This window comes from Mesoplodon densirostris, chromosome 5 (genome assembly GCF_025265405.1).
Source record: "Mesoplodon densirostris isolate mMesDen1 chromosome 5, mMesDen1 primary haplotype, whole genome shotgun sequence".
NCBI classification, from domain to species: Eukaryota; Metazoa; Chordata; class Mammalia; order Artiodactyla; family Ziphiidae; genus Mesoplodon; species Mesoplodon densirostris.
In genome coordinates, this window is record NC_082665.1 from 50515386 (window position 1) to 50532887 (window position 17502).

At 37.7% G+C, this 17502-nt stretch overlaps 1 protein-coding gene and 1 pseudogene across 1 annotated transcript in view; both read left to right on the plus strand.

Annotated features, from left to right (window-relative positions):
- ZPLD1 (zona pellucida like domain containing 1) overlaps positions 1 to 9202 on the plus strand; it is a 37305-nt gene extending 28103 nt beyond the window's left edge. The window contains exons 7-10 of the mRNA XM_060099902.1: positions 1604 to 1775; positions 2834 to 2942; positions 8581 to 8610; positions 9027 to 9202. Of these exons, the coding sequence (XP_059955885.1) occupies positions 1604 to 1775; positions 2834 to 2942; positions 8581 to 8610; positions 9027 to 9202 (487 nt within the window). The remainder of the gene's footprint in view (positions 1 to 1603; positions 1776 to 2833; positions 2943 to 8580; positions 8611 to 9026) is intronic.
- Positions 9203 to 10205: 1003 nt separating this feature from the next.
- Positions 10206 to 17253, plus strand: LOC132491215 (elongin-B-like; annotated as a pseudogene).
- The last annotated feature ends 249 nt before the right edge of the window (positions 17254 to 17502 follow it).

Below are 17502 nucleotides of genomic sequence, written 5' to 3' on the forward strand. Positions count from 1 at the left end.
CTCTGAAGTTATTAAAGGGGTATGATATTATGTGAGGCTAGACACATAGACAAAAATTTAGAATAGTAAGTTGAAAAATAGATCCAAAACATGGGAATTTACTATATGACAGAGTTTGGTAACATGCAAATCAGTGGGATTGACAGAGATTTTTAAAAATAGTGCTGGATAGTAGATAATCTTAAGGAAAAAAATAGCATAGGATCTATACTTCACTCATTATACCATGATAAACTTTAAATAGATTAATTTAAATGTAAAAACTACAGCTTTAAAAGTGATGGAAGAAAGCATGCAAAATATCTTTAGAAATTTGGAGTAAGGAAAATCCTGTTTAGCCCACATACTAGAAGCTATAAAATAAAATATTTAAAATTAAATTATGTAAAAATAAAATTTCTGTGCACAAACACACACACATACAGACACCCATTCACACACACACACACACACACACACACACACACACACACACACACACACTGGGAGGAATGTCCAAAGCCAAATAACAAAGTTAAAACAACTTATGTAACAAACAAGGAACCACTCTTCCTAAAAACCAAGAATTTATAGGAATCTTAAGGAAAAGGTCAACAGTGCAATAAAAATTTGAGCAAGGAACATAAACAATTTTCAGATAAAGAAACACAAATGGCTCTAATATATATGAAAAATGCACACATCCATTCACACTAAGAAAAAGGTGAAATGATATTATATAGTGATAGTTTATTGTTCCTACCAAATAGGGAATAATCCAGAATTTCATACATATACTTTGTTGATGTAGCTCTGAGGGAAATAAGTATTTTTTATACATTACTGGGGCAGTACAAAATGCAACAATATTTATAGAGGGCGGTATGGCAAAATCTGCTGAATGATCCTACAGATATATAGATAACCCAGCACATGTTCAAAATGATATATTAAGACTATTCATTATTACTTTGTAAAAATGCAAAATATTCAGATTAATGCAAGAGTACATAAATAGGACACAGGTTAAATAAACTCTGACGTGTGCATGATGAAATAGTGTACAACTGTGGAAAAAGATGAAGGAGGCTCTCTAAATATTGATATGGAAAGATCTCTAAGATACATTGTTAAGTTAAAAAAAAAGGCAAGGTACAAAATAATATAGAGAGTGTGCTATCATTTGTTTAAGAAGAGGGGAACATTGAGAATATATTGCTTCTGCTTCTATTTGCATATGCCCTGTGAGTCTGCAGTAACATGTGAGGTCACCACGGGAAGGTTTGTGTGTGGACACGGGAGAGCATGGACAAGGGCAGAGATGTGGGGAGAGACTTTTTACTATATATATTTTATACTGTTTGGATTTTTGAACCATATGAAAGTATAATTCCTCTAAAATTTGATAATAATACTATAATCAGAAACTGGTCTGCTTAAATATTGTGATCTAGGTCACATATCTGTTGAGTTAGTTTATTCTCCTATTAAGTATCAATAACATGGCATAATTTTGTTAGCTCTTAATGTAATAGGGTACTCTTAATACTGCAGAAATTAATTTACAAGTCACGGTAGGTTGGTACTTTCCAATAATATCGTTTTCACATTCTCTAACGTGTAGCTGTGACAAAGATCCTCAAACCACCGTCATTGAAAACGGCAGGAGCCAGCAGGGCCGCTTTTCCTTTGAAGTGTTCCGATTTGTGAAACACAAGAATCAGAAAATGTCCACTGTCTTCCTGCACTGTGTTACCAAGCTCTGCAGAGCTGATGACTGCCCCTTCCTTATGCCAGTATGTTTTTAGCAACTTTATTCTGAACTGTTGAATTGATCTAAGCTGAAAGTTATCAAGTGTTAGGAACTAATTTCTACATAGAAAGTGGATATGCATCAGCTCAAATTGATTGAAGTACAATTTTTTCATTCATCCAGGAAAGATCTATTGAATGCTGCTTTGTGCCAAGCATTATGCTGGTAATACAGAGATGCATGAATTGTTCTGAATTCAATTAGCTTATCCTTTAGGATCATGAGATAATCATGGAATAAAATATGACAAAATGTTATGGTGCAAAGGCAGACATATATATGGGCTGTAGTAAAAGGCATTATTCATCATTGTGAGAGAGATGAAACAGGAGAGGCTGGGAGGCTCTGTGGAAGAGATATGACTTTGAAGACAGATGAACCCCAAAGAGGCAAAATCAAGAGTGTAAGAGACACTCCATGCCAAAGGATGGTCAAAGTCACAGACACATGAAACAGAGTAAACAGGGAACTTCCAGTCCTTCAGTAGGGCTATGGAGCAGAGTAGAATATCTAGACAGTAGGCCCCCTAGTGTTACAGCAATATTAACCTGAGAAAAATGCAGTCATGTTTTTTGATTTGAGATAGCTTTAATGTGTTTATATGTGTGCTCTAATTCATGCATTTCTTCACAATCATTAATTGCTTTAGTCCTAAGTAGCTATATCAGTTGGGGTTAAATGGAGATTCCACATTCCCTTGGCTCTGTGCTGACCAACATTTCAGGGAAAGATTTATTAAAGCCTTGAGAGAAATAAAAGTAGAAAAGTTTGATAAACACAGCTCTTTTTCAGGGGAGCCATTGAGCTATGTAAATTAATGAGGCAATGCACAATTACAACGGGAGGAAATAAGAAATGTGGCCCAAGCCAGGATAAGAAATACTGTAGCAGTTATATGCAAAGTAATTAAATAAATGCACAGAAGTAAATGAATAAAAGTAAACATGTGGTATCTCTTCTAAAAGAATCTACTTTCCAAATGGCCATAAAGAAACAATTTTGTGCTGGTGTGGAATTTCATTTGTTTTCTTAACTCCTTAGATTTGCGACCACAGAGAAAGGCGAGATGCGGGGAGGAGGACCACCTGGAGCCCCCAGAGCACTTCTGGAAATGCTGTCCTTTCTGCAGGGCCCATCATTACTCGGAGTGGTAAGAGCGCTCCTCCTTTTGTGTGTAGTAATAGACGGTTCCAAAATGGCTTGTTCCTTGGCTTCTAAGGAGAACTCAAAGTGATTCTTAAAGAGCGCTAATTAACTGTGAGACAAAATAAACTGCTAGACAACTTTAATTTCATGATAGTTTCCTGTTTATTCAACTTACTAAGGGAAATATTGTCTTTACCACATTTCCCTTCACACACACACACACACACACACACACACACACAAGTATATGGTGCTGGACATGTTTCATTTGCCCATCCGGATCCACTCTGCCCTTCCCAGCCCCTCTCTGACCTTGAACACCGGTCTCTGTGAACTGCATCCCCTGGCTGCCTTGCCAAGTAGTTTCTGGTTGGACTTGGCCAATAGGTGGCGCTGTCAGAAGTTGGGTGTGAAGTCCACACAGCTCCCACCAGACAACTCTCTCCATTCAACTACTCTGAGAGTTCTGGAAACTCTTCCTTTAACCCATAGCCCAGGTAACTTGACTTTTTCTTGTGAATTCCCTCCATCTTTGTAAATAGTACTATTAAATCTCCTTAAATTGCTAGTTTGAATACCATTTGCTTCCTCCCAGGATCCTGAATTGTAGTAGTATGTAAATACACCCACCAGTGCACTCATTTGTGCTCATGACTCTAATGGACACAATTGCTTATACAATACATTTTCATGTATACAAATATTTGTACGTGCATGTCCATACACATACATATACACATACACACACAGTCTCCAAAGGGATACTGCTTTACAAGCGTGAACCTGGAGATATCCAGGATCAGTTGGATAAAACAGACATGCATTGTAAACAACACACACTGAAGTCTGAAAAACTGGTTCTAGTTCCAGCTTTTGTCCTAATAAACTGTGGAACTTGGGATTTTCCTCCACTTCTCTGGGCAAACATTTCTTTCTTTATTTTTAAAATAAAGGGTTTGAAAAAGTAGCCTTTCAGATTCTTTCTAACTCTATGGTTCTAAATTTGTCTAAAAAGGGAAAGCAGAATTCTGATTTGGACTATATGCTAATAATTTTTCTCTATTTTATAATAGCCATAGGCAATTATTATGTTTCAATTAGATTATCTTTACCTTTTCTCCCACTCCTCCTGTCCCACAATGAAAAGAAAGTTTTGTCTGAAAGAGGTGATTAAGCAAAAGTCATTTGGGCCTGAAAAATCCAGACAATTGCTTTAATTATTCACTCCTTTGTGTTTGTGTACACGTATTAGTATTTTTTTAAAAGCCTAAGAGGCCCTTTAAATAATACAGAAATTTATTAAATATAAAATTTCAAACTTAGTCTGTACTTCTTGAGGGTTTGGTATGTTTTGAATGATTTGAAAATGACTGGTTTGTGGTTTGTCAGAGGCCCAATCCTTATCTCTATCTAGCTGTCGGAAATAGCTCATAGAATTACACTGCATGGAAACTCAGCTCTTGCTGCCAATAATTAGGAATGCTTTTGGGTAGGCACAATAAAAAATATTCTTATTTCTATGGAGCATATCTGGAGTCAGTTTGCCATAAGGAAAGAACCTTGAAAGTGGCATTTCTCTGTCCATGTTGAGTAGATGACTTTTCCTCCTTTTTAACTTCTTTGCTTCCTTCTTACCTGGACAAAATCAAATTTAAATATTACAAAATTTAGATAATTTACTAGTGTAATATAATTTTAAAACAGACCAAAATTATTAAGATCTCCAAATCCCAGTAAAGATTACCAAGGAGCAGTTTCTAATCCTACTGTAGCTCACCAGCTATTCAGGTTTTTTTTTTTTTTTTTTTTTTTTTTTTTGCGGTACGCAGGCCTCTCACTGCTGTGGCCTCTCCCGTCGCGGAGCACAGGCTCCGGACGCACAGGCCCAGCAGCCATGGCTCACGGGTCCCAGCCGCTCCGCGGCATGTGGGATCCTCCCGGACTGGGGCACGAACCCACGTCCCCTACATCGGCAGGCGGACTCTCAACCACTGCGCCACCAGGGAAGCCCAGCTATCCAGGTTTATAGGTTTCTTCCACATCACGTCTAGTCGTCCGAAATATATATGTTAAAACCTCAAAGAGCTAATGCCTTTGATAACAATACCTCTGAGGTCATGCCTGGATTTCTTCTTTTCCAATTTTGACTTGTTTCCACCTCAAAGATGACATTTATTTCCCAATGCACTAAGGTTCTCTCCTAGTCACCTTGGTCTCTCTACCGGTAAAGCCCCCAAAGGATAATGGTTAACCTTCCTTCATTTCTCTCTCACTCTCTGTGGATTTTTTTTTTTTTGTAACTTTGATAAATAGCAGTAGGATGGTCCTTATTTTTGGATATCATGGTGGCCTCACTGCCTAGAGGACCATGTATAATAATGATTTCATTATAATACTATAATATCCTTAAAATTTTTTAATTTTAAATTCCATACAAACACAACTCAGAAATCAAGCTATAGTCATTCACAAGCAAATTCTATGTAAATTTAATGTCCAGCTTAATGACCAGGACTACCTTCTTCTCTTAGTTTTACTTTATTTTTTACCTTAATTCAGCTAGAATTTATCTCTGCAGATCCTATGGCTGATTTTCATAGACAAGTCCAATTTCAGGCTTGATTTGCTCTCTTCAGAGCTCTCTGATACTTGGAATTTTTGCTCTGTTTACTCACTGAACCACGCCTTCCCCTAGACATCTGGCTTGGATCAAGTTTAATAAGTTGTTAAACCTCAGAACTTCTGTTTTGTTTTGTTTTACTTTAATGAAGTCAAATCCGTTGTGGTTATTTTTACCCAACATTGTTAATCCTTTTCTTAGTTGACTTAGGAAAATATTCATATCCTCAGAATTCAAAATCCTCAAAATTCATGAAATGTTCTTATTTTAAGCTCTGAAATGCTAAAACTATTTGGTAGGGAAATGCTTATCATGGGGTACAATCCTGGAAATTTAAAGGTATAATCACTGGAAAATAGTAGTACCTAATTTTTTTTTTTTTTTTTTTTTTTTACAAAAATTCATATGGAGAAGTTCAAGCCAAACTCTTGTCCAACTAGTGTCATTGAGTTTCATTGAATAATTCATTCTAGTATATTTATTTAGCCCCTACAGGGACAGCCACTCTGCTAGGAACTGGGAATAAAATAGAGAACAGGCCACAGTCTTTGCCCTTGGGGAATCTTAGAATTCAAATGTAGAGATAGACTATTAACGAACATGACCCAGTGGAGAGTAAAAAGTTTTGAGGTTCTCAACCTGAAATATGTGGTTCATTTTACCACATAGGTAAATTGAAGACTTAAAAATATAGTTTGTGCTTAGAAAGGAAAAATATTCATTCTGCATATATCTTTGCACTTATGTTCACCTTTTCCATTTATTTCAGCTACTTATCTGAGAGAAAAGCAGAGAATGACAATTTATCTTCCACTTCTGGCTTTTAAACAGCTGTGGTATTGCTGCTCTCACTTTCCTCCTATGGGTCCTCAGCTAGCTATATGTTTTTTGAAGAGCTCACCAAGTTTAGAATTCCAGTCTGTTCGAATTCCATAAGGTTTCTTTTAGTGTACATGTGTATAAGACCAAGTAGGTGTGAGAGAAAAACAGAAGTGTGTGGTGACAAAAAGCTCCTGAAAAATCTCTACCTGCCTTTTCTAGACAGTTCTTTGATTTTCTTTTAATTGCAATGATCCTAACTGCAGGATACCAGAAACAGAAGATAACAGATAAATTTATTCTAAGCTTATTCAGTATCGAGTACAATTCCAAACAATATTCAAATATTACACACTCTGATTTCAGCCATCTACCAAAGGTAGGATGCTTTCAGTTTTTCAGAGTCCTGGAGCCTGCAGCTGATGTGGCTCATTTGGCATCTTTGTCCCCACACAGAGCTTTTGTCCACAGCCAAGTCCTTGTAGATGACAGCTGGATGTTGTTCTTACAAAAGCGCTTTGGTAATGTAAGAGAGGAGTGGATATTCTGACTTCTTTTGTTAACCTGAAATTGCAGAAAATAGTGGGGGCATACAACCATAGAACTTTTGCTTAATTTGGGATACATAGGAGGAAACTTTCTATTCTTTAATAGAAACCATTTTTTTAAGTTCAAATAAATGTAATTCCTAAGCAAAGAATAACTTTTAAAAAGGAATTTTATAGCATTATATATTCTCTTCCATGTTCCAGTGAGGCAGCTTGTTTTGGGAAAGGGGCACACAGATCTTTTGGTTGAATTAATCACAGTTTATACATCCCATCTATTTCCATGAGAAGCTATTGTCCTTGTAGGATGACATTGGTTAGAGCTTAGGATTTTCCTAAGGATGTCTTATAATAAAAATTTGTATTTTGTTTTCTTTTTGTCCTATAGCAGTGCACTGAACCATTCTAAAGAATCCTATGAATGAGTGCTCTATTTATTTTGGACATTATACTTCAGGATCAAACAGCAGAACCATTATTTCTGCCAAGACCCATATGTCTGAAAAGAAATGGCATCAGATGTTTTATAAATATCTCACCAGGTTCTCCCATCCGTTATTTCAAATACTAATCCTGGAGTTTTATAGTTTGAGATATTTATCTCTTTTACTAAAAATATTTCTACACTTGCTAGTTTATATTATTTTAGAAAAGGGAGTGAAACTGAGCTTTTATTTAAGCCTATGTTTACTTTATCATGGAGGCTGTGACAGATGGAAGTTTCTTCATCTGTAAAATGGGAGTAGCAATAATATCTAAACCATATGGCAATTGGTTTAGAATTAAATGTGATAACATATGAGATAGCACTTTGTAAACTGTATGAAATTACACACATATTAATTGTAATAGTATTTATACTCCAGAATCAAACAGCCAACTGCACACATTTTATGGTTCAAATAACAAACACTCACAGGCACATATACACCCAGGTATTTAAACACAAATATCCACTCATTGTGTATGCTCAAGGGTTAATTGCTATATGATTACAAAATGGGTAACAAAAACTGGGAAACCAAGTGAATGTGTTCATTGCATCTATTATGTTTGTCAGGGAAAAGTGAAAAATCAATGGCTTCAGTCTTTTACTTAACAGATGCAAATAAGACTGCAACTCAAGTTCAGGAGTGGTTTTTCTTTTCATTTAGTTATTAAGTAAGAATTTATTTTCTTGGAACTTGATGTTTTTTGCAGATTATAATGGGCAAATTGGCATCACTTAAAATAGAGTGGCACTAAATAATGAATGTTTCTCTATAACAGAATAATAAATGGCAGGTTATAGGGCTCTAAAAAATGTAATGGCTGTTAACAATTATTGCCCCCACTAACCTGACTGGAGAGATAATGATGAAGCAAAGTCAGCAGGAAAGAATACAGCACAGTATGTTTTGCGACTTTATTTGTATGCCCAGGGCAGTGGCAGGGTGTGGGCTTGGAGGAATAGATAGATGATGAAATCTTGGACACATGGAACAGGAAATGAGAAAGCAGAAGGTTTAGCGGGACTTTCGTTATTGCCTTTCCCAGGGAGCCTGTGGGTGAAGGTGAGGGGACATATAGGTAAAAAGTAATTATAGAATTATAACAGATATTGATAAATATTTGGAGACACAATATTGCTTTTCTTTTTCTTTTCTTCCCCCCAGATGAGACTCCAACCAACAATTCACAGCTTGGTAAGATAATTAACATATATTGAAAATTAAAGTATAATTTTTTTAAATGTTAAGTATTTTTTGGTGATTAGTTACAAAACTGTAATCAGCGAAAAATAATGAGCTCTGGTTTAACAAGCTTGTTATATTTTAAATAACAGTTCACTGAGGATTTCTGAACTCATATGCAACCTGTTGGTCAATTTTTAGAGCATTTTATAGATGACTTTTTTTGGCTGCCCGGGGGATACCAGGCCTCTAAACCATACAATCCTTTGGGTATTGAATTGAATTATAGTCAAATAAATTGTAGCATAATTGTCTCATCCTGTTATTCTATAAGATACTGATGGCAGATGCTTTGCAGGTTTAAATTGGGATAAGGTGAGTTAAATCTGATACTGGACCTTCCCACTGTGTGTGTTTATTACTTGCAGGTTCTCCAAACGAACCTCATTTCCAGCTGAACGCCATCACCAGTGCACTGATATCAGGAATGGTCATTCTGGGAGTCATGAGCTGTTCCCTCCTCCTGTGCTCACTGGCCCTTCTACACAGGAAGGCACCCACCAGTTTGGTATTGAACGGCATACGAAACCCAGTCTTCGACTGACTGTTACAGGCCCCTGCTCTCGGGAGAAGGCTTCACTGGCTCTACAGTGTGTGACTGCAGTCAGTGTTCTATCTGAATTGAATGCCAGCCAGCATTTGATATTTGTAGGTTTGATAGATTTCAGTGTAGCTTGTTAGCATGACAATAGTGAGAGAATTTTGATAATATTGCTCTCGTCACTTACATTTGTGGTCAGCCCTGTTTGTATGGCACCCATGGGTCTACTGAAAATAAGCAAACAACATTCAGGACTTAGATCTTACAGGATGCGCCATTATTTCAGTTCATTTCAATTTTCTTTTGATTATTGGTTTTATAGATAAAAGGTGACCATAGGAAAAAAAATAAACTTGTTGCAATTTTATCCCTTAAGCATTAAAATCCACTGTGATGGCACTTAGATTTGCATATGTGGTCCTGAAATGAAAGTTGCTTTTTGTTTTATTCCAGATAATTGCAACTTGGGGTAGGTTTTAATTGGACCAGCCAATTTGGACACCTGAGATTTAATTTCTCATTCTATGACCTCCTATGTTTTTGGCTGATTTCCGTGTCTGAAAACATTCATTTGAAAAAAATAAAATACAACTCTTGGGTATTGTATCCTAACCTGGAGGGAGCATCCATTTGTGTAGCAAATACTAAAAATAGTCGTTAACCTCTAAAGGATACTGACACTAGGTCGTTATTCATTTGATAGAAGAATCTGTGATCAGTTTTCTCCTGGTTCAAGTGAGAACATCAACACGTGTTCCCTCTGCTCCCAAGTAAACCACTCAGCTGCTGCTGCAGCTGTGCTTCCAGACTGCAAAGATTACTCTTAATTCAGGAACCATTACGTGGGAAAACAAACAGTAGTTGTGGGAAAGGACATTGTCCCCACACACAAGCATAGCGTTCCTATGTGGGTTTTTAAAAACCTAAGTTCTGTTTTTTTCCCTAGAACAAAGAGGAAACAGGTTAAATGTTTTTGCAGAATTTTGTTGGAGTCTTCATGAAAAAAATGTCGCTTTTCTTACAAATTTCTGATGTAGACAAAACATATAGTCTGGAGGAAGCCTACTTTTGCAGGTGTCTCCTTTAAGGCGTCATGATTGCCATGGAAGAAACAGTATTTTCCCCAATAGTAAACTGCAAGAAGCATTTTATTTTTTATCAGTTTTGCAAAAAATTTTAAAAAGCCAAGTTTTAAGCCTAAATTCTTACCAAAAAATCAAGCTTCCCTTTGTTCAGTCTATCTACACAATGGAACAAATAAAACAATTCAATGACAAACACCAGAACCTAGCATGTGCAGCTACTAGAAGTGCTGTTTATAACTGTAGAAATTGCTGTAGAGACTAATTGTTATTCAACATTTGTGACCTATTATTCAGGACTTAATTTTACTATACTACATGCAAATCACTATGCAAGCTTAGATTTGTTTCAAATGAAGTGTCTATGCTCTGATGTTAATAATTAAATCAATCATCAAATCAAAAGAATACCTTTTCTCCAATTTGCCTGAATAGTGCAGAAGAAAGTATTTATATTACTCTAATTAGCTATATAATTGCCTCAACTTTCTCTTTCAAGGTGTAGACACAGTCAGAGGGAAATGGGATCTGAAAAGTCTCCTGATAATTTCCTCAATATAAGAGTCACAAACACTTAAAAAGCCAATCTCCTCTTCCTCATGTTACTTCAAAATAACTTTGAAGTGACCATTCTGAACTTTATCAGTGTTAGCAATTTATTTACTGATTTAAAGGGGGAAATCTTACAGAAAAAATATGGACCATGCTACTTATGTGACCCTCCATGTACAGGGATAGTATTGAAATATTCTGCTAAATCTATTTCAGATACTTTAAGTGAATTGCCATTGATCCAAGGATTAAATCCTGTGAATAGTACATTATATCATTGAAACTGGTTTGTCAGTTTGATTTTTGTGCTTTGGGTATAGTTACTGTTTCAGCTATTAACCCGTTAAATTCTATACACCATTTTCTAAAACTGAATAATGCACATATCAGTTTGCAAGCAACTTAAATCTCATATTATTTTTGTCACCTTTATAACATAAGTGGGATGTCCAAAGCTATAATGAGACAAACCAGGTTTGCTTAAATAGCTTTGTTCTTATAAAGCTGCAGTTATATGTAATATTTAGTTATACTGAATATTCCAGTTACTATAGTGTGAAAACCTTACAAAATATGTGCAAATATTCCTTCAGTTTTTTTTTTTTTTTTTTCGGTACGCGGGCCTCTCACTGTTGTGGTCTCTCCCGTTGCGGAGCACAGGCTCCGGACGCACAGGCTCAGCTGCCATGGCTCACGGGTCTAGCCGCTCCACAGCATGTGGGATCTTCCTGGACCGGGACACAAACCTGTGACCCCTGCAGAGGCAGGTGGACTCTCAACCACTGCGCCACCAGGGAAGCCCATTCCTTCAGTTTTAATACCTCAAACTGTTTTTTGCATTTCAGGGGTAAGGTCTGATGACATGTAAAAGATGATTGTTCAATAAAATAATTGTAAGTGATATCTTTAAAACGGTGATTTTTTTTGTTTGTTTTTAATTTTTTTTTGTTTTTAAGATATATCTCCATCCTACTCTCACCATTCTATTCCTACTTTCACAAACATTAAGAAAGGTTAAACTTAAAATAAGCTGCCTAATGCAACAGGGAAGTGCAGTAGCTCTAGGCTAGATGAAGCCTGCCCTCTCTACACTGAACTTCCGCAGCCCTGTGTAGGGAGCATATTCATGAGATCAGCTGAGGGTAAAGAAGTGCTTTACCTTGCGTCTGAGCTCTGACTAAAACTGAGCCTATGACTTTTAAAACTTTGAGGGGAGAGTAAAAACTGGAAAGACAGGAGCTCAGCTTCTGCCCAGAGTTGCATAGTCTCTCCTGACAGTTCTATCAGGGTCTGGCTGCCACCCCTTGTTTTGGAATATGACAAAGAGTTGAGGAGAAATCCTTTTCCTCACTCAGGGAGAATCCAATCTTACAGAACTGAGTACTAGTCTGGGTCCTCAAGTATTGGCACTTAGCTTTGGGAGCATCACAGACATGATGGTCCATGAAGGGGCATTGTTAGCTGTGGAAAATGTAAGGCCGTGAACTTCTAGAAGTGAGAAAAGAGCAGGAGAAGAAGTATATGGGAGACATTTGTGAACACACACAAGGTGTAGTTTGAAGGATTCTCAGAGCACTTGGCAGGAGAGAACTGTGACAGGATGGAGAGCCTTCTGTCAAGATGATAGAGGCTATTAGGCTAGCACACATTTGCTTTCATTTTATATTTATAAGGAAAACAGGAAGCTGACCATAGATCAATTGCTTTTGAAAATGATGTTCCTCAATTATTTACAAGCGGGGAGACATTTAATACGAAACAATCCAAATTTGTAATTTAGGAAAGTATATACTTGGGTAGTAGAAAAAATAAGTACCAGGATTGTCTGGTGTATTAGGGTTCCCCAGAGAAAAAGAACTAATAGGATGTATGCATATAAAGAGATTTATTTTAAGGAATTAGCTTTCATTATTATGGAGTCTGACAAGTCCCAAGATCTGCAGTGGGCAAGCTGGAGACACAGGAGAGCTAGTGATGTGTTTCCAGACTGAAAGCCAGCAGGTGCAAGCCCCAGAAGAGCTTTTATTTCAGTTCTAGTCCAAAGGAAGGACTAAACCAGTGTCCCAGTTGGAAAGGCAGTCAGGCAGGAGGAATTTCTCGTAGTCATGGGAGAGTTAGACTTTTTGTTCTATTCTGATTTTCAACTGAATAAATAGGGTTCACTCACATTAGAGAGGGCTATCTGCTTTACTCATGTATTCAAATGTTAGGTCTCACCCAGAAACATCCTACAGACGCACCCAGAACAATGTTTGACCAAATGTCTGGGCAACCTGTGGCCCAGTCAAGTTGACACAAGATGAACCATCACAGCTGGTAAACTTGCAAACACACCATTATTTTATGTCACACTACTAAAATATAAAACGTCCTAATGAACCCAGCCACATTAAGGGAATGAATAAATAAATTATTACAAAATTTGATAATCTCCTCTTGAAATTATTTTGAAATATTTAATGTCTGGAGGTAAGGGCTTGTGAGCAGGGGGTCCTCTTTCATATTAGCTAAAAATATGGATCAAACAGAGAAAAGACAGGGCTATGAGTGGGTGGGCAGTGATGTGCTTGGAAATTATGCTGAATTATCTCTCCTTATCATGAGAAACAGGGCAGAAGGAGGCCTGGCATCAAAGTACTGATTGGACCTACATCCTACAGGGTTGGTATTGAGGGGGCGGGTGGCCAAGGAGTGGAGTGAGTGATGTCATCAGCAGTGACAACAGACCAGAAGCAGTGAAAAGCATAAAACAGCAAAGCAGAGATAATAGGGGGCAAATGCAGCAAGGAAAGTGTTGAACCCTGGGAGGAGAGGCAGCTTCTCAGAGGGCATGAGTTCACTGGTAGAAGACAAAAACAAATCTCTGGTAGCTGTTACCCATGTTTCTCATGATGGTGACTTGTCTCCTCCAGAGACTCAAAGGAAGTGGAAACTGGATAAATATGTTATACTTTCATGTTTGTGAGAATATCTTGTCTGATCTTTACAAATTTGAATAATACAGGAGAACTAAAATTGCCTTGATTAATACCACTTTTTGCTGAGATAGCAAGGAGAGAATTGGTTTGGGTACTAGACACAATATTTGGAAATCTCTGTTCAATAAACTTCATTTAAAAAATGCTTTGTATTCTTGGCGAAGTGAAATTGAGAACTCAGATTGTTACCTGCATGGTTCAAACCTCCAATTCCCTTTTACCTCAAGTATCTGGATATTTTTTGTTTTACTTAAATTGCCAACATAATTATCTCAATTTTCCCTTTCATTTTCTACGTTGAAAAGAGAAGTGACATCATTATATGGAGGTTTAGTCAAAGGGAACTTGGATCAAATGTTGAGGTAAGTTTTCATCAGGAGAATGGCTGTGTTAGCAATGCCCAAAGCACAATCTATTACTGAATAATCCTGCTCATTTGGCTAATCAACTAACATTGGAAGATCCTGGGAAAGTTTGGGTTTGACAATTTCACGCAACTCTGACTCAAAGTTATACAGGTCCTGAAGCCATTTCTCCCTTTGCGTGTAGTTTTCTAACTTTAGAAATTATTTACCACTTGGGGATTGGAACTGATTTTATTATTTTTTTTTTCTTTTTGCGGTATGCGGGCCTCTCACTGTTGTGGCCTCTCCCGTTGCGGAGCACAGGCTCCGGATGCGCAGGCCCAGCGGCCATGGCTCACGGGCCCAGCCGCTCCGCGGCATATGGGATCCTCCCAGACCGGGGCACGAACCCGTTGGAACTGATTTTATTTTAAAAGCTATTGTTTTGCTAACATATATTTTGTTGTTCATAAAATGAGATGGCAGAATGCCCACTGAGAGAGAATTGAACCCAGTTATTTCCCTTAAATTCTATAAAGATAAATCACAATTCGTTTTTGCATCACCCTCACTCTCAAAACGCAATATGGAACACAGGTGATTCACTATCTCATTAAAAGATTTATCAAAACTTTAATGCTTTCTTTCCAGTTTGTCAATGGATCCATAATGAGAATTTCTCTTATTTCACACTTCACCATCTCTGGTCTGTAGCCCTTGTCTTGTGGTCCAAGATGGAGAAAGGTCCAAAAATAGAGGCAAAGGACATACACACATCATCAATAGTTTAAGGAAATTTCCTGGAAGCTGCCACAGGAGACTTTCTCTCATTATTTAACTTGCCAGAACTTAGTCACATCACCACACTACCAGCACGGGTGTCTCAGAAATGTACTGTGGGTGTCCATGTGCCCAGCTATCATCAGAGGATCTGACTTAAACCTATGTTACTCAAGTCATGTCATCATTTACTCACAGCTTTAAAACATGAGATACATTGATTTATGTACAAGAATGTTTATCACTATTATTTTTAATAAAAAAAATTAGATGCCACTTAAATGTTTCCAAATACAGAATTCTTAGATGTATTATGGTCCTTTGCTGTGCTATAATGATATGTAAATACTAAAATCAGTTATAAAAAGCCTTTACCCAAATGGAAAATGCTTATGCTATAACATGAAAAGAAAAAAGCAGAATACAGAACTGTATATATAATATGAGCTCACACAGAAAAAAGACACGAAGGAAACTGATAGAAAAGTTAACTGTGGTCAGTTAGGAAAAATAATTGGTTTTGATATTAATCTTCTTATACTACTACTCTCTAGAATGTTTTATTTTTTTTTCCTTTTTTTTTTTTGAGAAAGTATCCAGATAATTTAAATGAGAAAGTAATTTTAGTGATCTGATAATTTGGAAGTTGAGGAAAGTGTTTTGTCTATATTATTGACATAATTGCATCAATTCTCAACTTCATCTACTGAAAAAAAAATTCTTTGCACTTAATCTAATGAGCATGTAGGAAGAAAACAAAAATCCAAACCTTTCTGAGAGGCAGTGGAAATGCAACTGCTTTATTTATTCTAAAGCAATTCTAACATTTTATTCAACATGCAAATGGTCTGCAATGCACTTAAGATTATACAATGGCAGACACTAAGCAGATTTGGGGAACTCTGGATTCTATTGACAGAAATGAATGAGCTATCTGACTCACTGTTTTTCATTTGTGCATTTGTTTTTCCCATATCACTAGCATTCGTTATGGTCACACAGCCAGGCTCACACTCAAACCGAGTTTATGCTCTGGGAAATGCTGAAAAGCATTATCATCTTCATTATTGTCATCAGTGAAAATTATGTTCGTCCATGCTCTCTGGAGTTGATGGCTAGAATGTTTGAAAACAACATACAGGCATTTTCCCTCTCACCCTGAGGGAAAAAAATACATACCAGTGGTTTTTTTTTTTTTCATTTTATTTTACTAATAATCTGTTTTTCCTTTGCCCTTTAGAGTTGACAAAAGCTGCATGTAATGAACGCTATTTGTACATAAAGGCAATTTCCAGAATAAGTATAATGTCACTGCCTGGCATATGAAACAGATACAGAAATTCTCCAGATTAGCTGCCTTAGTTGAACACTACTCATATTTTGAAGTAAACAAATAACCATTTCCTGTGCATTTTCGCCTCACCCCATCACCTCATCAGAAGAGTGATAATTGCTTTGGAGACTCTTGGTATTCCCTCCATGCCCTACTCAGTATCCCTTGGAAAGGGTGGCCAGGACTCCATTGTAAATACAGCTATAAGGTCCGAATTCCTGCAGGTGTGAGGAGAAAGGTTGTAGCAGCTTTGCCGCGCTAATTCATGAACTCTTTTGAGTTAAATTTTATTTTTTCCTCAAAAAGGGATCTTTCCTCAAAATGGCAACCAGTGTAAGTAACTTTGTACATACCCAGAGGATTTGAAATAATGCCTTGAAGACTGTGTGGTTTTTCCTAAATTGTCAACTGTAGAGTTCAAAGGGATCGCATTTTGCCTCAGCTTAAAACCAACACTTTTCTTTCTTTAAATGGGATTAAGAGAATCACGGAACCCTGAGGCCGCGGGGTGGGGGCCGCCCTGGCGCGGGGCGGGGCCGCCCTGGCGCGGGGCATGCTGGGTCCAGCGCCCGGGTTGCTGGGAAGGGGGTGGAGCGCGGCTGCTCTGGGGCGTCTAGAGGGAGAAGTAGCGGCCGTGATGGACGGGTTCCTCACAAGACTGCTATGTTCACGGACGCCAAGGAGTCAAGCACCGTGTTCGAGCTGAAGCGCATCGTCGAGGACATCCTCAGGCGGCCGCTGGACGAGCAGCGAGCGGCTGTATAAGGACGCCAAGCTTCTGGACGACGGTAAGACATTGGGCGAGTGTTGCTTCATCAGCCAGACAGCAGGGCCTCAGGCCCCAGCCACTGTGGGACTAGTCTTCCAAGCAGATGAAGCATTTGAGGCTCTGCGCATCGAGCCCTTCTCCAACCCACCCGAGCTGCCGCATGTGATGAAGCCGCAGAACTCAGGAAGCAGCCCCAATGAACAAGATGTGCAGTGAGAGACCCTCCCCCCACTGCCCCTCCCCCCTTAAAAGATATTTGGGTGTCCAAAAAAGAAAAAAAAGAGAGGTTATTCTCTTAATCCCATCTGAAGAAAGAAAAATGTGTTATCATCTTTCGCTATTCAGTTTAAATGACTTCCCCCAATATCTGAACTCTGTGCTAACTCTAAATGGAAGCCAAGAAGCAAATAATGATGTGCTGTTTTAAATGTAAATGGAAGATAAGATGTTGAAGCTAAATTTTAA